Consider the following 26,897-nt stretch of genomic DNA (forward strand, 5'->3'; position numbering starts at 1 on the left):
ACAGCTTGTAACACAATTACTTTCTGTTCCATGATGATGGAGTTTCAAAGGAATCATCTCTGCTGAGGGGATTATGATGCAAAAGCTTAACTGCAGACAAGTTCTTTCTGATGTCAGAACAAAAATCCACAGTTTCTCCAAATGAACACAGCCTGACAGGCCAGTGCTGTAACTTCTCATTATACCAACTAAATCTGAAATCCCTTATAGTGTAAAAACTATAAAACTGAAAAAAAAGCCCTGTATTACCTGAAAATTGTGGTGGAAGCATGCAGGAAGGATTCTGCTGAGCTTCTCACCTGAACAAGGCTCTTACTGCAGACCCACTAATTTTTGGAAATACCCAAAGCAGTGTTCAGAGCAGGAAATTTCAGTCCTGAAATGAATGTTCAATCAGGATGAAAAAGCTTTTCCATTTTAGCATGCTCCAGTTTTGTGTTCACACCTCTGAATCGGTTTAGAGACTAAGGGACATGTAGACAATCCTCATAAGAAATTGACAACAGCTATGGTTGTTTGTTTAATAACTCATGCTGTTTTTTCAGACTTCTGGGCTGAACTGCAGCTACTGTCAATGGAGTTGTTCATGTTTATCACAGAATCATAGAATATGCTCAGTTGGAAGGGACCCATCAGGATCATTGAGTCAAGCTCCTGGGTCTGTGCAGGACACCCTGAGTCACACCATGAGCCCGACAGCATTGTGCAAACCCTTCCTGAACTCTGTCAAGCTTGGTGCTTTGACCACATCCCTGGGGAGCCTGATCCAGGGCACAACCACCCTCTGTGAGAAAAACCTTTTCCTATTATCTAACTTAAATCTCTCCTGACTCAGTTTCATGCCATTTCTTTGAGTTCTGTCACTGTTCTCCAGAGTGAGGAGATCTATACCAGGACTTGCCCCTTTGCTTCCCCTTGTGAGGATGCTGAAGACCACAGTGAGGTCTCCCTCATCACTGAGGTCATCCTCTCCTCCAGGATGAACAGACCAAGTGACCTCAGTCACTTCTCATAAAACTGTCCCTCCACAGACTTTCACCACCCCTGAGGTTCTCTTTAACAGTTCAATGCCTTTTTTATATTGTGCTGTACAAAACTGCACACAGGACCCGAACTGAGGTCACACCAGTGCAAAGCAGAGCATCAAAAGATAATCTAATCTTCTCAAGGCACAAGGTGAAACCTTCATTGTCATGATGATTTGACCAGCAACAAGGAAAAAGAAAAATAAAACCTGAGTATCAACTGCATATAAATCATTACTTGCTTCCAAGAAATCAGTGACCAGAGAGCCTATTTCAATGCATACGAAATACAAAATATATGGTTCCATCCCTTCACTTTTAGCTGTTCTTCAAGATAAAGTATAAAACACCCCCCACTTTTAAATTCTATTATTTTGTACTGTAGCCTATTACCACAGCTTGTAAAGTTACTGAAGGCATAGGGGAAAATAAAAACTCTTTGATTTTTAGTATGACTTCAAAAGCCTCAGGCATTTTGTCTATTCTTTACCACCCATAATATGGGAAGATATTAATAGTCCTCTTATTAAAAATTTTATTTCATCCCTTGACATTAAAAAAATAAGAAAAAATTACTAGTGAGTACCCAACAGTACTCAATATAAAGAAGAATTAGCATCCACTTTCTTACTTTTTTTCTAGTTTTTATTTCTACTCAATCTAATAGCTTCCTCAGTTCAGTACAGATCTAAAAGTTTTGGAAGGATTTGCACATTTTACTTGCTAAAAGTGTGAGGGTCAGTTTATAGTTGCAGTGTATCAGCTGCAGGAAAAATAAGTTCTACATAAGCACAGCAGATCCCCTCTCAGACAACCTGGTCTTTGCACACTATGCAGCACACTAATGACGTAGACAAGGGTAAAAAATAGCTCCTTAATCCTTTCCTGGTGAATCCATTCTCAAGAACCAAATGTCTCTAAAAAGGTGAGGCCGGAGCTATTGGATCAATCCAGATGACAAACAGCTCTGAGAACAGAGGGGAAGCAATACATGTATGCATAAAGTAAAAAAAAAAAAACAAAGTTGGAGGATGAAAGTATCACTGCTTGTAAATTCTAAAAACAGCTGTAGTTTTGTCCTAGCATTTTTGTGAGTTCATGTCCAAAGCTGCAGAACGGGATAATGTGTGCACACACCCAGCTGTGCATGACATTTTCAGAACTAGATGGTTCGACACTGAGGCAGTGCAGAAGGCGATGGCACATGTGACTATACATAGAAAATGCACAGAGCCTCCTCACAGCAGGGTGGGAGCTCCACCCCCTCGAGGGCCTCAAAAAATCTCTGCAGGGTAAATATATAGCTGATGTTGTAAACACCAAGTAGAGCAAGAGAGACTTCAGGAAACTCAGGCTAACTTCAGAAGATGTTTACATTGACTATAAAAACTGAAAACGGTGTTTACATTGAGACAGGCTTTCTTCTTTTCTAGTTTAATACAGATTCTTTATTCAAACTTGTCAAAATCTAATGTATACACCTAATTTTTAATCTGAATTTACTTAATAAAAATATTCTTAAATTCATTCATTCTATGTAAACTTTTTTAATATTGCATCAATTACTGCTTGCATCAAATTTCATTTTATAGCATGGAAATATAGCTTTCAGTAGTTTTGCTGATAACTGAAGTTATGGATACACTTTCATTTTTATGTAGCAGTAATTCTCAACTGGATACTACAGTTTTAAATTATGCACTCAAAAGTATTATTCAACAATGTCTTTCAATGTTATTTCACATTCTTGAGCCATCGTAAGATTTTTCATTCTATTTTGCATTAAAAAAATAGATCATTGGCCAGGCCTTAAGAGTTTTAATATGTTAACTTGTCACTGTCATGTCAAAAAGAAAAAGGGGGTTGTGTTCTACACAGTACCAATAAGAATTCTGTGCCCAAAACCACAGACTGGACAGGCACTTGTATCAATACCATTTCCCAAAGTTCTTGTTGTTCTTGTTGTCCACTCCCCTAAAGCAACTTGGATATGTGTTCACAGAATGTGTTTCTATTTTTCAAACAGATTATGAAAACCTGGAATGAAACTGTCCACTGTGAAGTTAAAAGGATGTTTCCCATCAACTTCATGGAAGTTAGGATTTCACAGCATGGAGATTCATTATTATTGCACCCTTTTACCCTGCCAGTTTCCCATCAGCAAAAATTGAAGCTAAAACCAAAGTGGCATAATTTTCTTCTTCATTTGTATATAAAGATCCTTGGTAGTCAAATTACTATATCTGCAAATACCAAGTTTTGTGTTTAAGACTTAGTTCATAGCTTAAATACAGTTTTCCTACAAACTCAATGTTTTTGCATTTTTGTATATTGATAGTAATACAAATGGACTTTATTCCCATTGAAAAATATTCACTTATCTCCTAAATCACTTTAATTCATCTGGCTACCTTGTATGAAACTTTACAATATAAAGTGCTTTTAGTGTCCTCTGAAATCACAGTTCAAACCATGTTTAAACCTCAAAGCCAACTTCCAACAAATCAGGAAGTCCATACTGGAAAAACAAGGTGGTTTCACCCACTCTGTTCAATCAACATAATTTTTTCTCTAGAAAATCTAGCTGCATTTTTCATAAACTGATTTTTTTTTTTTTCACAGACTGGTGAAAACTAGTTTTCTGGAATTGGGTTATACAGTGACTTTGGTCCATTTAACAAGGTCAGACTGTTTATTCTTGACCAAATTCTTTCCCACTGTAAAAAGGTACTTTTAAATGCCACATTCCAAAACAGTGCCAGTAAGTCAATGAAGCATATTTTCCCACAAGAACTGATACCATGCACAGGCTCCCCCTTATTTAATTCTTCTAGTGATTAAATTGCATAAGGTGCATGATGTCTTCAGTGTCCCAAATGACTTAAATCTATCAATCTACTGTGCCAGCTGCACTTTTATTAACTTAAATAGTTTCATTCACTTCAAAGCACCATCAGATAATAAAAGAAGCTGAAAGACATTTAAATAAAAAAAAATTAATTATAAAAAAAAATAAGCCAAATGCAAAATTCACTGTTGATGTAAAGACAGGCCTTCTTACTCACCTTATAAATTGGCTTAGTTCATTGAAGCCTTGCTGATTTACATCAGCTGAAGTATGTGGCTATTATGACCTACTGCAATAGCCATAGGAAAATATAAACCAGTAAAGCATTTGAAACTTTTAAGCTATGCTTCTATGCTAGTTTTCATTTTATAGAGCAAGAATATAAATATGTAAACAAAACTAAGGAAAATACCATTACATTAAGAAGATACAGATCTACCTATGATCCTTTCTGTTTAGATGTTACAGTGAGCATGTTTGTGGTTTTTTTTTTAATGTATCATGGCATCCAGATCAACCCAGAATACTAAACTTCACAGTGACATTTTCAGATTTTCCAGTAATCTTCTTTTGCATTTTAATAATTAATTGATTGATCTCTCCTTGCAAATGCAGTATGAAGCAGAAGCTTGAAGAATCGTGTGAAAAGATGTACATACAAATAAAACAGGATTAAAAGGCATCAGCTACCACTTCTTTTCTGAGATGTACTGTCCATGACATTACAGCACCTGTGGTGGAACACATTCTTTGAAGTGATCAGCAATACACTTGCAAGGCAACAAAAACTGCTCTGCCTCAATTGGACATAAGAAGTAGATACCATTCTTATGGAGTCTTAGAAGAAATTAATTAAAATATTCATACTGAAGGTGTTTAAAAACATAGTACATGAAAATGTGTTCAATTATAATTTGATTCCAACAGAGCATCTTAAATATACACACCCCTCTCCCCCACACCAATCAAAAAGAATTCAAAATCTCTCCTTTATGTCTTCTCACAATATATACATATACATAAACAAAACTTCCCCTGTTTTTCAAAGACTCAACATCCTCAGACTGTATTAATTTATAGTATTCTTTTGCCTGAAAATTTAATCAAAATAGGGAACTTAATAATTTTTACAGGTTAGGTGAAATGATGATGGGAGTCATGCATTTGTTTGATTTCACAAAAGAGGTTTAGAAGGTCCTGTTTCCCTGAAAAAAAAAAAAAAATCTAACAGGAGGATATAGTTTTCCTCTAGGACTTAATCCAAGTGCTCCACCCAGAGCTGAGAAGCTCTCAGCTTTCTCAGCATTTTGCTGTATATGTTCCTGATGATGTCTGTGACTTCAATGTCTGCATTCGTGCACTGGTTCCATTGCTCCTCTCACCAAATTTTCCTCAGAAAGAGGAAAGCTCGTCATCTAATTCCTGTAAGGCAAATCATGGTCCCTGCAGATCCATGCGGTGTACATGATGTAAATGCAGATTATTAGCTCATACCTAGACTAAATGAATGCTGAGGCACACTATAGGTTCAATGACTTCTATATGCTATCAAAATTAATATTAGATGCTGATTCCAGTCCCTTTTGTGCTGGTCTACAAAGGTACACAGCTAAACTCCTGTTTTGTAGGAAAAGCTTCAAAACTGCAGATTCTGGACATAAGTTTTCCCTCATGTTTGTGTGCAAGTTGCCTGGGATTCCATAACAAGTGAAGAATGAACTCATTACACTGCCTGCTACTGTGAAGCCTCTTGATTCCATTTCTTGTGTACTTTCAGCTGTCTCAAAAAATTGTGTACACCACCATCTAGCATTGCCTGATGAGCTTCCTCGCTTGGAGCTCCTCAGGCATCAGCAGCCCTGTGCTTCACTGTGACTCTCAGGGATACAGTAGCAAGCTGGGTCTGCCTTTTGGGAAGCTGTTCACTGGCTTAACCATGGCATACATACTCTGCACTTGTCTTCCATTTTCTCTGTGTCCTCCAAAATCAAAATTCTTCCTCTACATTAAGAAGGGACTTCCGTGTCCAAAAATGTGGAACAGTTTAATAAGCATAGCTGAATCTTTCTTTCACTGATACTTGTAGTTATCACCTGATGTTTATCCACACTCCTTGTAGATTCTGTATCTCATCTTTAGTTTCCAGCCTAATACCATCTGCTATCATAACTGTGTTATCCAAAAACGATTTTAAATTCCACATGCCAAAAAACTTTTCATCTCACATATCATAATGCTCTTCTCTGGAGGCTGCTCATATAGAAGAGCATCATTCAGCTATCCCAGTGGATAAACCATAAACATCCATCCTTTCATAAACTATATGAAAAGAGAACATAAATATCTTTGGAGGATGTTTTTATTTTGCCAATATATTTTTCATGGTTCCACTTAGTGTTGCACTTGCAATCAGAACTTCACCAAGGTGCTCAATCTGTCCTGTCCTCTAAATTTCTCATATACAAATGACAGGGAAGATACTGTAGAGACTTAAGCAACTCTTAATGTGTGGATTTTGTTGAGTGGTGTACATGACCACCATACAAACTCGTGGCCTTTCTGAGTCAATACTTTCATGGAACAGTAAGCTCTATGATTTGAATAGAAACAGTTCCGAAAGGGTTTTAAAAGTGATAGGTGAAGGGAGAAGAACTCATAAGAACTATTTCCAACACTGAAAATTAAAAACTCTGACTTTTGCTAACTTATACAGCTTTTCAGCTCAAATAAGTTTGCAATGTTGGAATGCAGAAATAAATGTACAGTTGAATGTCTGTGGAGCTGACAGTTCTGTAGAGCTGCAAGTTTCTTGTCTTCAGTGGAAACTCCCCCAGTCACAGACTATGTATACAAAGTAAAAGACCTCTTTTGGAAGCATTTCATCGTCCACTAAGCATTTTTCCTCCTGTTCCACATGACAGAATATATGCTTTTGCAGATCCTTTTTGCTAGGAATAATGCTGTTCAACATGTTTCTTCCAAACCCAGGTCATTTGCCCTAAGTATAGCAGGAGAATCTATGCAGTACAGGAAAAAGAAATACTGTGGACTGTCTTTTCCACTAGCTACTCAACTGTTCCTGCTCCAGCCAAAGAACTCTTGCTCTGAATTGCCTAGTAAGGTTTTTTGATAGTAAACTTTTTTCCCCATCCTTTGGACTTGCTTGAGACTACACAATTGTAACAGTTAAGGTGCAAAGCAAGCAGTACAGCATTAAGGGTACTATATATTCATTGCAATAAACAATTATTTTCAGATAAGGGTATTAATTTTGGATGATAATGGCCATAAAAAATATGATGCTGTCATTTCTGAATCATAGCTAAGGGTAAACCCCAGGAATAGCCAAAAGCACATATCTCCCTCTACATATTTCTTCAAAACTTATTTCTTCTTTCCTGCTGGTGAACAATGAACTAGCTGTTTACAAGGCAGGTTTCCATGGTTACAATCTTGCATGGGGCCCACATGGTACAACCTATATCTTTGTTGAATCAAAAAATATCTCCTGCTTCCTAAGCAGAAAGTCCCTACTCTCATTATTCCTTGTTTAAATACACAACCTCAGAACTCAATCAGCATGAATTTGCAGGTGGTTGTTTTCCCTCTTTTTTTTTTAACATCAGTTTTCTCCTCTTTCTGTGCTTCTGTCCAGATTAATTACTCATGTTTCTTAATGTTAGTTTGTTTTGGTTTTTTATCATCTGTTCTTTGTCACTCAGGCCCAGTAAATGATGAAAAGTCTGAACCTGTTTCAAATCACTCTTAACTTTAAAAGCAGAAATGTCCTGAGTCTTCAAATCGTAGGCAGTCATTACATTTTTTAATTTTTTTTTTTCTTCTTTACTGGAAAGCTACTACCAAGATGCCGATGTCATTATGATAGTTGCCCTGGAGAGCAGAACAACTTGCTGACTGCAGACAAATTATCCACAGATCAGCTCCTCCATGCTGATCACAAGTTTAATGGGTATTTTCATGGACTGTATCAGTAGAACAAGTTTTCTCTGCATTCATTACAGAAATGGTGAAATCCAATGCAATGGTTAATTCATCTGCTCCTTCAGTTCTGAGTCACACTTGAATTCTACAGACTTTTGCAGTAGACTGTAACTTCGTGCATTTTAGAACTCTCCTAAGTTTCATTTTCAGATTCCCTGCCTAATTTTTTAGCATGTCTCGTTCAGTAACTAATCTATGACAGTTTTGCATATTTCATACAACCAGTTATACATTTTATCAGACCAATTTTAAATACTGCTACTCCTCTGACAGACCTAAACAAAAACTCACATCCCTGCTTGTAGCTCCAAGGTCCAACTTCCAGTCAGGTGTAATTTACTGAACTATATCGGAGTCTTTGATATATAGAAAGAGGTCCTGGCTGGTTTTGTACTTTAGAAAAGCATTCTGCAGTCATCTTTCGTGACACTTCTATCTAACTGAATGATGACTTAATATGGTACTTACGTGACTTTTTCCTGTTTTATAAACCATAGTATTTTTACTACTTACAAACAAATGTAGTTTATCTTATCAGAATCTCTTTTTTCCATTGTCTTTTAAACACAGAATTGTTCTGGAGTTTTAGAGAATCAGATTCTGTTATAACTGTATCATCTTCTGATTCCTTTCAATAAGAATATATTCCATCCCCATGGCAAATCTTACAGATCCCCAGAGTCCTTTTGAAATGTTTCTTTGCTTTTTACCTTGATTACAAAACCCCATCACTGTCAGCCTCTATGGTATCTGTGTGTTGCAAGAATGCAAGTGTCCTTGGGTGTCTCTCTCTTCTTCTCTGAAGCTTTCAGTATCCAATCCTGCTTGGATTGATGGCTGTCCTTGACATATTACATCATAGCCTTACAGTGGACCTGAGCAGCTGAGGTCAAGTATAAATTCTGAAGCACCAACAGAGCTGGCCCACTTGGAAAATTTACCAGAAATCTCCTTTCTGCTCCTTTTCCTCACCATACATACAGTGTAAAATGTTCAAACAAGCTTCATTGGGATTTTCAGAAGGCATTTCTACTATTTGAGCTGAAAATATACGTCTACAGGATGCACTAACAGAATTATAAAGAGTCTCCTGATGTGTTCATTTTTAGGTCCAGGTGTTTACTTCCACAGTAGTCTATGTTCCTGCTTACTTGTGTGTGCTGATTTTTCTGCTCAAGTCCTTTTTGAAGGCTATTTTTGTAAATGACTTCCAAGTTTATCCAAGCTTTTCTGGCATCCCCTGCTTCATGGAAGGTCTGACCAGGTTGGTTGCCATTTATTGATGTGACTTGCCAGGTTCATCCCATTTCCAGATGGGGAGCACTGCAACCAGACTTCCCACCCCCAGTTCCATCTGGATTCTTTCAACTTGCTGTCCCAACAAGGATTCAATTCTTACTTTCAGATCATCTTTCACCCCCACCTGCGAAACTTTCAGGTTGCATTTTTGCTTCTTTAGTGAAGGGTCTCTTTTAACTTCCCTTTTTTTTTTCATAGCCCTTATTTAAACTGTACCCTTCTTTGATTTTGGAGACCATCTCCATTATTTGCTCTGTCTCATCTTAATAAAGTTTCATGATTTCTTTATTTGGAAAATGAATTTGGCTTTGACATTTAGGCCAATCCCTCCAGCCTGCTGATGGCTGTTTCTACAACAAGTGGAGCACATGAAGTGTATTTGTGAAAAAGCTGACTATATAATGCATATCAAATCTACATTTTTCTAGATGAGGTATGATCAACTAATTCATGTTGTGGTGTCAGTATTTTATTATTTCTCAGGAATTAGCCTACATGTAACAATATACATTTCCATATGGTCTCATGCATCTAAATGATAATTCATAGTCCATATCTGATCTCTGCAGTTTGCTACCAAGCTATTTGTAAAGTCCCAAAACTGAGGAATTAATCTTGTACCTCAGTAATTCTTTTAGTGTAATGTATCTTTCTCCGGATTTATCCACTGAAATGATGAAAATGGGAAATCTAGAGAAATCTAGTTGAATTCTTTGGCACCCTGTTATTTACTGAAATCTGGAAAGTCTAAGGCTAATATAGTTCCACTGTTTATCAAATATCTTACCACATTTTGCAAGGATGAATGTATTATGGTTCTAGATAACTGACCCCTTTAATTCAACTACAAGGCACTGGTCATCACCACCACCACTGAGCATACAGTAACAAGGAACATAATGGAGTTAAACTAAGAGTGGGAGATTGAAGGCTGGACAACAAGGAAACTTTCTGAAAGTGATTACATAGAGGTTGTAAAACAGGCTCCCATGGAATGTGATGGAAACTCTATTTCTGGGCACATTAAAGTTATGGGCAAAAGTTTAGAAATGCAACAGAGAACAATCTTACTTGTTTCACTGGACTAGATGATTTCTCAGCTCTTCTCCTCTTAAGCTCAAGAATTCCAGACCAGCAACACCGAACAAGTGCTAAATATTGTTAGGCTAAGAGGAATTTCCTGAGCTGTACCTGTACAAGGGAATTCTCAATCAGAAATGCCCTCTAAAGCCAGACTTTGGCCAGCGTGAAGAGAACATTTACCGTTACTTCCCTGCCACTGCAAAAAAGTGCCAATGACTCATTTTTATTACACATTAAGCCCTAAGAGCATTTCTGTCAGCACTGTACAGACACCAGCCCTCACTCTGGAGCAGCAAGAGCTCCAAGGACAGTATGCTATTTGGTCTGCTCCTCTTTCTTTGGATGTCTCACATTCAAGTACCAAACAGGCCCACGCCTGTTTATTCAATGTGCTCTGATAAGAGTATAACCTGAGGCTGTATTTTAGTGTTTCATGATGGTTTGAAATTATGTGGGAACAGTTTTGTAAATACACAGGAGAGACCTTGTCAAATAATCTAATTGTTTTTACAATCCAACCCACTCAATTATCTCTGGGAGTAGATGTAAAAACAGAGCCACTTAAAACAACAGAAAAATAGTACAAGGAAGATGTAAATCACTGGGTGGGGGAAATGCACCACATATTTTTACATCTGAAAACCAGAGACAGAAGCATGGTCACACAAAGGCAGGATGCTCTTCTATAATATAGAGAAAATACACAGTAGTTATTTTCTCCCTTCCTTTCTCCTTTTTACAACCTCTGCCCTGATTTTTTTAGCAGACTAAGCACAGCCTGTTCCTTATAAAGTCAATTCTACATCCTACAGTCTGTTCACCAGATATTTCTTTGAAACCTTTAATGCAGTACACTTTACCATTGCTAATATCTACTGTAGTTTATTAAGGAGAAGAGAAGAGAAGAGAGGAGAGAAGAGAAGAGAAGAGAAGAGAAGAGAAGAGAAGAGAAGAGAAGAGAAGAGAAGAGAAGAGAAGAGAAGAGAAGAGAAGAGAAGAGAAGAGAAGAGAAGAGAAGAGAAGAGAAGAGAAGAGAAGAGAAGAGAAGAGAAGAGAAGAGAAGAGAAGAGAAGAGAAGAGAAGAAAGAGAAAGAAGAGAAAGAAGAGAAAAAGGAGAGAAGATAAGAGAAGAAGAAGAGAAGAGAAGGAAGAGGAGAGAAGAAAGAGAAGAGAAGAGAAGAGAGAGAATGAGGAAGAGAAGAGAAGAGAAGAGAAGAGAAGAGAAGAGAAGAGAAGAGAAGAGAAGAGAAGAGAAGAGATGCCATTTTATCTTCACATCAACTATTTTCACTGAGACATTTTTCTTGCACCAATGGAACTGTGCTGTTGCAAAATGACACCAAATTTCACCCTGAGGTGAAAAGGCAATGCCTCACAAAAGCAGCACTAAGAGGAACTTAAGTAATATCAGGTGTCAGATTTAAAACAAAATAAAAAGCCTTTTTCACAGTGCTGAAGTTAACTGTGGCCCAGAGTAGAAATGGTTCAAAAAGTAAGCAGATTAGTTAATGAAAGATGGGTATTTCAGTAATTTTTATAGACAATGATCTAGATACAAGCTCCAGCACTGGAAATTGCTACATTTCTGACTGCTGAAAGCTGTTTCTTCTCTCCCTCCTAAGCATCCTCTCTTAAACACTACACTTTAATATAGCACTTTGGTCCAGCCCAGCAGAAACTTCCTTTTTTTCTGATATAAACTGTGCTCAAAGTTGTGCCTATTTTCTTTTTTTTTTTTCTTTTTTATTTTTTTACCAGGATGAGGTAAATTTATTCTGCAGGCTTGCACTGGTGCAGCTGCACAGCTGCAAAATATGCTCAGCTCAGTATGGACAACCTCTGTCCTCACATATCCTAATGTCTGCAGCTCTAGAAAGGGGTTTTCTGAAAAAGGGCACAGAAGATATTCTCACATGAAGCCAATTTGCTTGTTTACTGTGAAATAATTTACTTTCTTTGAAAGATTAAAAGACAGGCTTTTTATGGTTCATGATAAACCTGGGTCTGAATCAGAGCAGAGGGCTGCATTCCCTGCATTCCTGACAGGTCTCAAGGGTGAGTCCTGGCATCAGCTGCAGAGAACAGCACAGAGCGCTGAATGCACGTCTTGGCACTGTGGGGGTAAAAAATACTTCAAACACTGATACAGATGCCCTGAGAAGTTTTGTTGCAGTCAGATACAGTAATAGCCTTAAATGAACCAGCTGACTGGTTCATCTAACATCCTCAGAACAGTGAAAATCAGCATGAGCTGCAAGGTTTTGAAAAACATTTCTGCCTTTGAGTTACTTTAGTTATTCAAGGCCTCAGCTGAACGCTTCAGATGTGGTTTCATAACTGACTCCAACAAATCTGAGATGGTGAGGTCTAGGGAGTGGATGGCCCCCTCGTTCTGCTCACCCTCCCCTGTGTGTCAGTGCTTCCAGTCATGTGGCCACGCAGTGATTTGCATCTACTAAGCCACCTGAAAATTAGTAACTATTTCATACAGGGTTCATTTTCAGTCAGACTGCAAGGGAGCAACCACTAATGCCAAAGAAAGAGAAGTGATGGAAGCGTGCAGTCAAAAGCAGGGCCACCCTTTCAGCAGCAACAGAAATGTTACATCTCCTTATGTATGTATGTATGTATGTATGTATGTATGTATGTATGTGAAACAGCACCTGTAGATTATTTATAGAACGTGTCTCTGGAAGTAGCAACCTTGTCATAAATCCTGTCTCTGCGAGAGCAGCTAGTACAACTCTTCCAGATAAGTCTTAAAAATTTCAAGGTTCTTATGATGGATAACAAAAATTAAGTTGGTTTTGAAAACTATCTTATATGACTATAATGTAGATGAACAAGAAACTTCTAATTTCCTTGGTTTTTTAATGTGTATTTCCATACTGCCCTTTGATTATATTGTGATATGGAATGATCTATTTTGTCATCATTATTTTCATATAAATCTGACCTCATCTGAGTCAAGTCATCATAAACATATCTTAAAATGTTTTTAGTCATCTGCAGACCTTGCGGCCAACATCCCAATATTGATTTTTGTTCTTAAGATGACTCCAGAGATAAGTGACTCGTTTTATGTGATGGAAATAACCTTCCTAGAGGGTATTGGGAGGATCCAACAAAGATGTTAAAATATCAGAAAAATTCAGTAATTTTTCCACAAAGTCATACACATGGACTTTTTATGCAGAACTGTGTATTAGTAGGGAAGACAGTTTTTCCTTAAATAAGACAACAATTTTGATCTTACTGCACTTCTAAAAAGCCACAAAATCTCAGCAGAAGCACTGACAAGCTCAAACCCACATATTTTGATCCACTGGATGTCTGTCTGCATCTCATTTTCCTTTTCAGGGACATTTGGGTGGAGTAGACAAATGCACCATAATGAAAGAACTGGAGATGAGGGCCCAGATCTCAGGGGACCTGCTTCCTCACAACAGTGAAGGGCATACTGAAACAGTGCAACTTCCACCTGTCAGAGGGGGAAGAGTTATGATCTTCTTGAATCATGCACAAGATAAAATCAAGCATCACTGTACTGATATCATTAGGACACTCTTTAACACTTTGTTTAACCAGTAGCAGGTGTTGCTTAATTTCCACAGGTCTCCTCTGATGTCTGATGGTAACTGTGAGCTTTAAACAGATTGCTGAACCAGGTCCATTTAGGAATCCTCAATGGATCTCAGGTTAGAGTTGCACTGCAAGAGACTTAGAAGAGGTGGCCATTGAAAAAACTGGAAAAAAAGTACGAAAAACAAGGCAAAGCAAAATACTTTCCTTGTCTAGGTTGTCATCAATCATATTGCCTCATACAAGTATTTACATTCACATTATTTACTAAAGGGGAGCACTTACTGGAAAATTACAATGCAACAGTGGGCAAGAAACAGAGAAGTACTCATTTCTTTTTGGAAGAGATTTTTTCTGTCATTTTTGGTGTTGTTTTTGTTGCTGTAACTAACTTACATATTTGTTTTTACAAAGTAAGCCCCGTTAGTGAAAATTATTTTATGCTTCCTTGCTACTATACCAACAAAATGAAATCCAAATTCTTGCATGATGTGACATGTAAACCATTTGCGCTGAAGTGACTGCCAGAAATGGATGGAAAGTTTTTATCCTGAAGAAATACTCAAATAAAATGCTACCATAATCTAAATTTATTTACTGAAAGTAACTGCAGAATATTTTGTGTCCTCTCTTTTCAGAAAATCTATTTAGTTGGGTCTAGTACTTCACAACTTACAGCATCCAAAGAGAAAGTGACGTATTTTCCCTTCTGTGCTGGGTAAATCTGAAAACAAGTGTTGTTTTTTTTTTTTTAAAGGAAGACATAAACTTATTTTATTGGCATTTCATGGGGGAAAAAATCCCTTCAGTAGTGCTAACATCTAAAGTAAAGCACACATATTTTCAAAGAAAGTATTATAAGTGTATTACAAACACTAACATTTTGCCAGTTTTACTCAAGATCCTGATGCAGGCCAGGTTTGCAGAGCTGGACAGTCTCAGCTCCACCTAGATGCTCTGATCACAACTGCATGCACTTATCTCACTTAACATTCTTGTATGCCATGATTCAGCTTCATTTCCTTTCTTTAATGCAGTCAAGAGTCATCAGAAATAGATAAATGGATTATTCATTTTTGACAATACAACTTCAGATTTTCCAGACACCCCATTGCTCCTTTGCTCAGAGAAAGGTAGAACTGAGTGCCCATTTTTCTGCACCATGAAAAATGTGACAGTTCATTAGCTTTTGCTACCCAACTCTAAAATTACAGTCACATCAATCTACCTCCTCTGTCCTATGGAGCATCTCTGTTATCACAAAGCTTATTCAAAATTTCCCCAAGGGCCAAGACCAACACTTGGAAAAGAGTCTAATTTTGCACAAACCAAAAGCATGCCCTATTACCCACCATCTCAGACTCCCCCACCCAACCTCATTCTTTCTAGTGCTCTTATTTCAGACTTGTATCAGGTCTCAGTTTGAACACAGCTGGGAGCAGTGATCTCCACCCTGCCCCCCAGCCTGAGAAACATTAGTTTGAATCTTTCATTCATTCACTCACTCATTCATTCATTTACTGACAGAAATATCAAGAGGTTTCTTTAAATGACAGCAAGATGCCTGGACTACTGGTCTGCCAGAAGGATTCTTCAGCATTGTGTAAATAACCAGCTGTTAGAGAGAGACTGCTTTGAAGTTACCATTTGCAGCACCCACAGCACTTGGGCTGGATCAGTTTTTACAGGGCTACTTTCATGGCTAGCTCTTTTTGTCCCATCTGAAGAGTTTCTTTGTGAGCAATGAATGAGGATGCATCTTGGGAATGGTCTGATACTTCAAAAGATGGTTCTTGTAGTTTATCTTGCAGTAAGCTTCTCCCCTGAAGGAAATGCTGCACAGCCCTTGTATTGATCACAATGATAGTCTTTTATCACTGGGCTGTCTGCACTATCACTATCCAAAGCAAATCTTTGCAAGCTGTCGCTTTTATTAATTGATACATGTATAGATATATTCTGTCTTTCATAATGCAACAGTTTTTTTCTACATACACTTCAAAACAAGCTGGTCTTGCTGAAGTCCATGACAGTTTACTCACTACCTGGTGAATAACCACAATTTAGACTATTTTTGGGTTTTTAAAGTCAAGAATGTCTTTATGTTCAAAAACCAGAAGTTTGAGAGTTTGGAGCTGTTTTGTTTAGCTGTTTCCTGTACTAAGGTTCAAAGGAGGTGAAAAAAAAGCAGCACTTGCACACTAAGCAGCTAACCAAAGGCAGAAGTTAAAATCAGAAAAGGAAAACTGATAGCTAAAACATTTAATGAAAGCTTCTAACCTGCTATCAGTCTGCAAGAGCAGGGAACACTGACATTTAAAACCATACCACATTCTGAGCAACACACCCCTTACATACCCAGATACAAGTTTATTTCAAGGATACTGAAAACTGCCTTAAAACATTTCTTAACTTTTAATTTAACTTTTAAACTATTAATTATTTAACTTAAAAAGGCTATGTTCATAGCTGGTTTTGGGTTTTTTTTTAAATAAAATAATGACACACTAAGTTTTAGGTGTGAAAGCCATTACTTATGTCTACACCCATACACTTGATTTGTCCTTGATCACAGGATAATTTTCAACTATTTTAATACTCTTTAGCTTAGCTGCAATGACGCCTGAGTGCTTATCTGAACACAGTACAAACTTGCATGTGGATAATCCCTTAAGCTGAACACCTCTTGTTCACAGCAGTGCCAAGACTACCAGCTCATGGGTTTTAACACATGATTTCTAGCATGGAAGTATTAGTTACTTGAGCAAATGTATGTACTTCACAAAGCAATCCTGGCCATGCTCTGTTTTGCTGTGGTAGATTTCTGGGTGTTTTAAACTTCCTTCCTAAGAAGGCTACATGGTCATGGAAAAACTTCTGCTCAGTTCTGTAGATATTTTTTCCTCATTTCATGCAGAACTTTTTAAACATGTCCTGCTGGAAACCCTGTAAGATTCTCCAATTTTAGCTTAAATGATTTTATGCATCAACAGAAACACTCACTGGAGCTGCTATTGACCAGTAGCTGGGAAATAAAATAAGAGCAAGTAAAGAAGAAACTTTCACTCCTTCTGCTTTGAGTTACAAGACCAATCTTACCTGATCTCAGCAGCCAAATTCTTTCCCCTTTGGATTACACTATATCCCACAGACAGTGAAAAAACTAGCCTTAAAACACAGGTTTACACAGGTTTTATGTAACAAGGATGCTTCCCTATGTTTAGCAAGATGATATAATTTTCTGTTGTTTCCTGCCTTCATTCACTCTGAAGCCAGATGTCCATAGTTATATTACATGACAATGGGAAGACCCTTGCACAAACTAGTAATAAAGATTAATTGCTTCTTATCAACGAGCCAGGCTAGCTTTTACAATATGGTGTAAAATGCAAAGTGGATCCTTTCAGTTTCTCTTTTCAGCAGTTCTGCCTTTTCTGTCTTTATCGGAAGAGTTACTGTCATGGCAATTGGGATACTCAGAATAGAAAAAGGAAACAAAAAAATCATGAGCAGGCAACAAAACCCAAAGATATCCAACATGCACACAGCATGGCAGCTCCTCAATATGCTCCAGAGATGCTGTGCCAAGCTACAGCAGCTGATTCTGGGGGCAGAGCCAGAAAGCGTGGAAATGGGGTCAAAAAGCAAGAAGCTGGCAGGGTTTCTCCAGCATTAATGGAGTAGAGAGCTAAATCTGCAAGTGAGCTCATGTCTGAGCCAAGGATAATCAGAGAGCTGGTGGGAGAGGGGCAACAGTTGCAGGAGACCTGGTGATACTGTGGGTGCTCTTTAACAGCTGGCTTTGGAAACAGCTGTGATTTTGGCTGCCAGGTCCACTTGAACTTCCTCTAGCATAATCCTATTGGAAATCACTCATAAACATATAGAAGGAACCACTGCATATTCACAGAGGTGGAGAATCAGAGCACAATGGTATGGCATTTTTGCAAGTATCTGTGGGGGGGTTTTCAGGCAAAATACCTGGGATTCAGAAAGAGCTTTGTCTTAAAATGGATACTTCTGAAACTTTAACCACACCTGTCTGACTTAATTTACAAAGCAAGCCAGTATCACTACAGAAGCTTGCCTGATGGGAGTTTCAGAAAACCAGCACATACTTATCCCTCTGTAATCAGTCACAATTTAATCTAGAGCCAGTAGTCAGTAACTGATTACCTGTACCAAGTAAATCACCATAACTTCAATCCTTGCTGGAAAGCAATTGTTCTCAGAGGCACAAGTAACTTCAATTGTATGCACGGTTCACACTGCTATACTAACAGAAAAACAGAAGCCTTCAGAAACTTACCACTGAGGTAAGAGCCATCTGAAAACTGTAGATTCGTGCAAGGCCAAAGTCAGCCAGTTTTATCTGCCCGTTGCTGGTTACAAGGATATTTTGGGGTTTCAGATCCCGATGCACCACACGATGCGAATGCAGAAAATCCAGTCCCCGAAACAGCTGAAGCATCATATCCTATACAGAAAGAAGAAATCAATATGCAGTTACCATGACAAGGTGGCAGGCAAGCAAGTAAATCCCCTGTCATAATCTAAAAAACTAATTTAATAAACATTGACTTAAATATGTGCACAGGAGATAAAACCAACTATTAATGCAAAATGGACAGGATGTTGCAAGAACAAATGGAACTGAACCATTGTCCTTATCAAGTTAATGTATAGTTTCTAGTTGAATTACATGAGCTTGATTAACAGTAGTATAAAGATTAATCAATTTTTAAAAATATCTAAATCCCTGGAAAACTTCAAAAGAATGCTATCCAAGTAAGAAAAATACATAGCATTTTTGCTCTCTAAACCTCAAGCCACTTTGCATTCTCACTAGCTTATTGCTTTGCCCTGCTCTGGCGAAGTGAAATTTTATCATTCATTTTAACAGGCACAAGGATCTGCTTCAAACAAAAAAACTGGTTAAATGACAAATTCAACTTTATTATTGTTAGAGAGGGAAAAGGTACACTTGGCAAAACCTGCCTTATAGAATTTATTGAAAAGGACAGAAACTACCTATAGATGAGAATCCAGCATAAAACAGTGTAATAATCATAACTCTGATTCTTCTTTCTATTTTGCTATAGTGATACAATCTTCTACAACATTTCCACAGCTGAAGAAACTATTTTATCTGTACTCATGTTTTGACAATCTTAGTAATGTGAAAAGAATGAACCAGCAGACTCAAAACCAAATATGAGAAATCCCCTGCATTCCAAATTAGAAGGATACTGTCAACTTGAAAATTGTGTTTGCCAAACAGGCAGTTACAAGATGCTGCAACAAGGAAGAAAAAAAAAAAAGGATAAAGAAGTTTCTTTTCTGCATGCAATTGACTTGAGCTCATGAAACTGCAGTTCTGTGTATGCTGGTAGCATATGCCCTTTCCATAATCCATGCAGCAGAGTGTCCTCCAGTCCTGTTGTTAGCAACCAAAATGATCTTGGAGAAGGGCATGGCACCAAAAAGAAAAGGGAAGAAGGATAACTTGAGGTTAGTTGCTTTTGTTCTTTTCTATGGACTTAGGCACGTTGCAAGTAAATATTCAAAGTACACTTCTGAAAGGAATTATATCTGAACATGGGTGTAAAAATAGCTCATAGCATTCAGCTTGATAATACTAGTTAAGTTGGATGCATTCTTAAGGTAGACTTCAGAGATACTGCTAAATAATTTATTGCAAAATTATTATTTTCTTGTAGTGTTTCCTGGTCATTTATACAGAAAATATTATAAAATATAAAGTCTGGAAGCTCTCACCTAATCTCTGGTAAAACAAGGCCATTTATGTATACAGCCAGCTCATAAAGCAATCAGCTTTTATTTGAAGATCCCAATGATGGAGATTTTACCATGAACTTATGGATGCTGTGACAGTATTACATTATTATCACCTCTGAAGGAAGATGGTGAACTGAAAACCCCATTTCCTGCTATCTGATGCCTTTTATTGCCTTTGCTTTCCCAGAAAAAATTGGCAACTGGTCATTTTGACAATTGGTATAATACGGTTTGGACCTTTAAAAGAAATACACAAAGTATATTGAATCCTCTTCTATTTATACAATTTTTTTTTGCAGTTCAGAAGTTTGTAAGAACTTGGGCTACCAGCTCTGCAGGTTTCAGTCATCAGTAGAATTAATATATGTCATATCTGGTCACTCTGTGCCATTTCAACTTTTACCAAATTCCCAGAGTCTTTGGATCAGTCTTGCAGATGTGAAGAACATGCCAACAACATTACACATATGGTTATATGGTTTTAAATATGAACTTACTTGTTTCACTGAATTTGGGCCTATTTTTTTTTTTTTACTCCAGGCTGACATAGCATCAAATAAGAAAATTACTTTAAAAATGAAGTATTAGTCAGTAGAACCTGGCAAGTCCCTTTTTGGTGACATTTATGTATCCTATTCATTTATCAACTCTGTAAACTCATTCAGGCAGTTACCAAACATATCAAGAATATTTTTTCCAACAACTGATGCTGGTTTTGTTTCAACTTTCTTCCTCAAGCTCAACATAACACAATTCTGCTCTGCTCATTTTGAGTTGCAAGTAATGTCTTCAGCTTCTAAATTCAGAGTCTTCTTCCAGCCACAGATAAAAAAAGAAAATATTTGAAACGGGAAACTGATATATCTTCCTTTCTACCCATTACACTCAAAAGATGAATATCATTTACAGAAGTTCTCTTCACACACGCACAAAATAATTTTTGCTGCAGAAAAGTGTACTGGGAAAGTGCAAATTTAAAAGGTGTGAGAAAGAAGAAGAGCAACTAGAGGAAAAAGGTGCTGTATCTCCTCTTCCTGGAAATTCAGGGTTAGTCCATATAAGCCATCTTCTAGTATTCAGGCTGGACTGTTGATTACACTTATTATTTACTATGATAGGTATTAAAAGATTTCAGCTAAAAATTATCTGGAAGAACAGCCTAAAGTTTCGTGTGTGTAAAGAAGGGCACTTGGATGTAAAAAAACTGTTTGCTATTTGTGATTCATTATTGCCCTGTTTTTAAATTTGCAGCAAGTTAGAAAAAGAGCAGAAGCTAAAATCACAACATGGGCATATTATTATGAACTTTAAGTACAGAATAACAAATGTGGCAGATTAAAATTTTGTGCTGCACGTAAGACTACTCAAAAACCATTAGTCCTCGCGTTTGGAAAATTATTTCATTCACTTGGTCAGCCACACGCAAGAAACATAAGGCAGGGTCTGGGCTCTGTGCTTTCTTTGACACTGTAACTAACATCAGAAGATACTAACCTTTGCTAGCAAATTAGATAAAGGCTGTAAACATGCACAAGCCAGATCACTACCTAATTAAATCAGGATAATTTCACTCATCTAACGGAAATGCATCCATTTTTATTAGTGACGAATACCCAGTATTATCTCAATTACCAAGTTCTAGAAATAACTGCAGGAGAGTTTTCATGTGCCTCAAGGATTAGTTTTTTCCATCTCTGCTTTTCCCTGAGAAATTTCCTGTGGTAGATAGGCATACCATACTTTGGAATTACAGAGAGAATAGTATTTCAAAAGTTAATTGAAAACTTATCAATTCTATTTAACAAATAAGAACCTTTTTGTTTTAGGAGACTGAAGGAACAAGCACTAATGAGTCTTAACCAAACCTCTACTGATGTCTATCAGTGTTCTTTGGATATTGTATGTCTGCAAAGATGCAGAATGTGCCTGTTGTTTCAGATTAGAGATTTCTGCCATGCTCTAGTATCACAAAACCTATGATAGCTGGCTCTTGCTCAAGTTGAAGTTACAGGCATACATTATCCCACTGCAATTACTTTCAGACAATCACAGCTTCACAATTTTGTTCCTTTCAGGCTACATTTTCAATGCCATCTTTGTGCAAATACAAAATTTACCTGTAACTCAATTGAAAATGGAACTATTTGGGATACAATGAACAAGTACATTTTCTTTGGAGGAAAATATGTAATTTTAATTTTGTAAAAGTCTCATAATGAAAACAGGAGCAAAATTTGTTATGCAAATGCTGCACCTTTGCTTGTTCCACTATATAAGCTATTGATGATGATTGCTCAGTCTGACATTCATCAGCTCTGAATGTCAGGACCAAATTACAATGAACTTTTCAAGTGACATCATATTATGTCATGAGTCTCAATAACACACAGAAATATATCCTGCATATTCCTCTTCTGTCATCAGTGAGGATGGGGCTGGGCTTGGGCTAGGTTGAGCAGCTGCTGCTGCTGCCTGTGCCAAAGGCAGTATTCATGGCCCACATTTTCCGACTCATGCACCAGGAACAGAAAGCCCTGATTTCCCAGACATTTTGATCTCCACCTTCTCCTATGCCCTCTTGATGCTATGCTTCACTGACCCCTCTTAACCCTCCTCCAGCATCTGATCCATAAATTCCTTCCAAGCCATTGGCTTTCAAATACCACTCTGATCCTTTAAGAGTCACCCACCATCTTGACTCCCAATAAAACTATCTGTCAATTATCTACAGCAACTTACTGCTTGTTTAAGACCTGCCAGATTCTCTGGAGGACTCTGCCTGCCTAATCCGAAAGAGGATGGCATGGCTGTCAACCAAAACGTTCAAGCATCTACTCAAAGACAAAAGAAACCATGGAGCAGTTTCAGTGGCGGTGCCCAGGCACCAGCAGCCAGGACTGCAGGGGCTCAGGCAGGGGACACCAGGCTGTGCCCTGCCAGACACGCTCAGCTCCCGCGGCTCCGACGGACCCACCGCAGCGCACGGCCGGGACGCAGCCGGGACCGAGGTGCCGCCACCGAGATACTCAAGGGCAGAAAAGGCTGCAGGGAAAGAGGAGAAGAGAACAAAAGGAGTGAGAAACTGCACAGGAAACACTAAGGTGAGAGAGGAGAAAGAGAAGGCAGTCTATGCTGGAGGGGTTATCCACACTGCAGCTCATGGAGCAGGCAGATATTCCTAAGGGAACTGCAGCCTGTGAAGATGACCTAGGATAGAGAAGGCACAAAGTGTGAGGAAGAAGGAGCAGGAGAGAGGAGCTACTCCTATGCTGCTTGGGCTGGGGAGAGTCAGAAGCGATGTATAGCCTGGAAAAAGGCAGAAGAAGGTGTTATTTGAACATCTGCTTTTTCTTTGCCCACTGCTTGAACTAGAAGGTATCTACCTTGCCTGGCATTAGACTAAGTTGACTTTCCCCAGGATAAATCTATTTTGCACATGATGGTACTTGATAAGCAATCTTCCTCTCTTATCTCAGCCCATGACCTTTCTTGCTCTTGTTGCTCTCTGCTTTCTGTAGCTGAGGTGGAAGAAGTCAGTGAGTGCCTGGATGGGAGTCTGACTGCTGGATTAGGCTAACCCACCACCATGGTAAAGTATGGATGCTAGGCTTTGTCTTGGCAAAGGGGGACACAGTGAGATGCAAACAGAGGGAAAACACCAAGTGTAATGTACCTTCAGAGAACACATGCACCCTGAGATAAGATACACTTGTGACTGGCTGCTCATCAATTGAAGCTCATGCTTTTCCTCTGCTGGCTACAGTGTGGAGAAAGAAAAACCTGTTGGCCTTCATTACAGTGACAGGAATTCCTAATACCAAAGAGAGTACTTCAGTGGAAGCTCACAAATAGACTCAGGTGTGTCACCAAACAAAAGCAACACATTACAGAGCTTGCAAACTACAACAGACCCTAAATTTGTAGTAATACACAGGGTTTTATATGTTTTTGGGGTTTTTTAAACCTGCCTATTTTCCTCCTCCTGCTTCTATGGTAACATTTTGCAAAGCACAACAATCCTTTGGCATCTCCTTACATTTCTCCTACTCTTCCTGAGTATCTCATGCACCTTCACAATTTGGATCCTCCACCCAGAGTTTCTGTGTATCTGCAACTCATTTTGCTGAGCAGAATGGAATGTCCCTATTTTACATGGCAGGTGTTGGAATACTCATCCTGAACATTTCCTGTAGGAGTGTTTGCGTAAAAGGCAACCACAAGTGTAAACAAAGGGGATGAGTTTTAGACAGCAATGTGATGAATCAGTCAAGGTAGTTTCATTAAAAGGCTCACTGCCTCTCATTGGAATAGGACCTTCTCAGAGCAGAAGGGGAGCGGGATGAGGCTTCTTTCATGTCCTACTCAGTTGTATAGAATCCCCAACCACTGAATTGCTTTCAATTTAAAGAGTGATTTTACACATGCTAGAATGAAAGTTTAAAGAGCTCTCCCATTCTCTGAGGCCTATTTTTGAAGCAGAATAATTACAGCCCTTCTATGGTTATACTTTGTAACAAACAGTCAACATTAATTAATGCCAAAAAAACAATGGCATTCCTGAGGAATTACACAGTACAGATACATGAATAGCAAAAGACATGATTAATGTTGTTACACTGAATCCCAAAGGCATTAGCAATAATGTAGTGATTCCCCGTTAAATGCAGTGATTTTCTTTTTTAATTTTTGTCCTCGCACTGGGCTGGGAACCCATCACCAGCCTATCTAGAATGCCATGCCTGTGATGGTGGGGGCAGATGCAATTTGCCACTGTCTGTGGAGCTGCAGGACACTCTTCTCCATGCAGCTGGCTGGATGCAGGGGCTGGGACACAGTAAGAGGCAGACAGATCTCTGCCCTTGTGCCCTGTTCCTTTTCTCAGAAGAAAGCTATTCTGATCAATCTCTCTGCAGGGCATTCAGAAAGGGAATGAGGAGCCTGTCTTTGCCTTCTCCTAGCCACTCATCTATGATCCAGCCAAATATATACAGGACATAGAGCTCTCCATCTTTCTTACATTGGGTCACTATTTATCCCAGAGAAATCCTATTGCTTTCCATAAAAGTATTCACAGGGTAAGGGTCATTCCTCAGAAGAGAAGACTGCTGTGATACTCCTGTCAATTAACTAGGAAGCACCAAGAGAATGTGAACTTCACAGCATGTTCAATTTAAACATGTTTACTGTTTTGATAAGAGAACAATAAATTCAAATTATCTATTCACTTAGCCTTATTAATCAAGCCTCACTATACAAGATAACATATTCATTTTCTGCTCATAGAGTAAAATACCATGCAAAGAAAGATATACTCAATTTATTTAGTGTATTATTAATATCTGATAAGCACATTGGTAGTGTTTTCTATGCTGATACCCTAAAGGTAAATAATTTGTTGAAAAAAATTAAGTTATATATATTTTTAAACATGAAGTAAAATACTTGTGTAATTATCTTTGAACTGTAAAACTATTTTAATCATATAAAAGGTACTTTAATGCACTTAAAAACAGATTAAAAGATACGTTAAAACATATTCTGATAAACAGCCTCTAATCAATTTTAAACTGCTTTTGTAAGAAAGAAAGCACAGCTCATACAAGGGATTTTGGATTATCCAATTGTTAGGATGAAGAACCCTATGGACACTCACAAAAGTATGCATGCATGTATACATACATTATAATGTTTTGAAAAAGACAATGCTATCTATAATAGTCCACTGCAATAAACACAAAATTGAATATAGTTATGGTGTTTAGTTTTGTGTTTTGCTGGTTTTCTGTGGTTTTTTTTAAACTTTTTTAATGGCCAGAATTATTTGTGTAGCAATTTAATAGATAAAGGTCTATGACAGTATTTGAAAAACATTGAGACTCATCAATACCACTGCATTGCTGTAAGCTTATGACTGAATTTCATGAATGTGTATCACAGCTTTCAGTACAGAGGCACTGTTTGCCTCTGCTGTACACCTGTACACAGACTGAATTCAGGCCTAACACCACAGCAGGCCTAACATATTCTAGTCCCTCTGCCTAAACTTGGCACCTGTTTCTTCTGAGTTAGAAAATCAGAACTGCTGAATTCGTACTGCCACAGGAGAACATACTTTGGAGTGCTCCAAACACTCCTCAAACACCAGAGATCACCAGCAGCAAAGGCAGCCTAGGCAGGACTAGACTATGACAACAGAAGCACCTGACTGTGTTCAAGGAACTGCTCTGAGTTGTTCCTTCTGTCTACCCTCCTTAAAATAAGGATCTGCATTCATATTTTATGGGTTTGTAGAAGTTTCAATCCAAGTACATCTGTTTCACCAGAACCTTTATGCTGACAGATTCCCATGCTGATCTCAGTAGCTGTGAACCAAAGACCAAATTCAGTATATAACACATCTACTTAACATCTCTGGGGGACATATGTACATACACATGCTTGAGCACACACGTGGATGCATTTTATTTAAGTTTATACAAGTCCTTCCACATCAATTTCTAATTTTATAGCTCAACACCTGTCAAGTCAGTTTGAAATCTAGATCTTTCAAGTTTTACTTTTCCATCTGCTGTTTTTCATATTTGATGAGAAGAATATGCATGACTGAAAAGAAACTTAGAACAATAATTATTGCTCTACTTATGTTCAGTCATTCAGTGTACCAAAAATTCCTGTCAAAGTGGAATTACCAGACATGCAAATGAAACACACAGCATTTCCCATCTTGCTACTGGTATTTGTCAGATAAAATACATGAGAACTAAACAGAGGGGAAGTTTGTTTTGACATTCTGGCATAAATTGGTAAATGTGGCACTGTTAGCAAGACTTGTCCTGTATGGGAAAATTTTCCAGCAGGTAAATGTAACTTTGTGATTAACAGTCTATTTCAGTGCTCAAACCCTTCCACTCTTTGTGCCCTGCAGGTAAAACAAGGCACAGCTTTTAACAGGATTTATGGATCTGAGCCTGGATAAGCAAAACACTCATGTTTCTTTCTTGTATCTCTGGATGATGAAATCACAGTTTTGTACATCCCCAAATACCTTCTGGGAAACTTCCTTTCTTTTATTACAAGCTTTTTTTTTATAACTGTATTGGAAACAGCAGTTTCTCACAGAGCTTCCTAGTTTGACAAGTTGTTACTACTCTGTTCTTTTACAATCTGAAAAAGGGATGAGGACTAAAATGTATAATGAAATCCCCCAAATTTTTTACTGCCTCACCCAGTTGGTAAAGCTCCACACAAATGACTTGAAA

General features: G+C 38.0%; 1 protein-coding gene across 3 annotated transcripts in view; it reads right to left on the reverse strand.

The window, feature by feature from the left end:
* Window positions 1–26,897, reverse strand: part of CDK6 (cyclin dependent kinase 6) — a 126,238-nt gene that overhangs the window by 51,049 nt on the left and 48,292 nt on the right. For all 3 annotated transcript variants that reach the window (XM_079301037.1, XM_079301039.1, XM_079301038.1), the window contains exon 4: window positions 18,149–18,316. In XM_079301037.1, the coding sequence (XP_079157163.1) occupies window positions 18,149–18,316 (168 nt within the window). The remainder of the gene's footprint in view (window positions 1–18,148; window positions 18,317–26,897) is intronic.

This window comes from Erithacus rubecula, assembly GCF_903797595.1.
Source record: "Erithacus rubecula genome assembly, chromosome: 3".
NCBI classification, from domain to species: Eukaryota; Metazoa; Chordata; class Aves; order Passeriformes; family Muscicapidae; genus Erithacus; species Erithacus rubecula.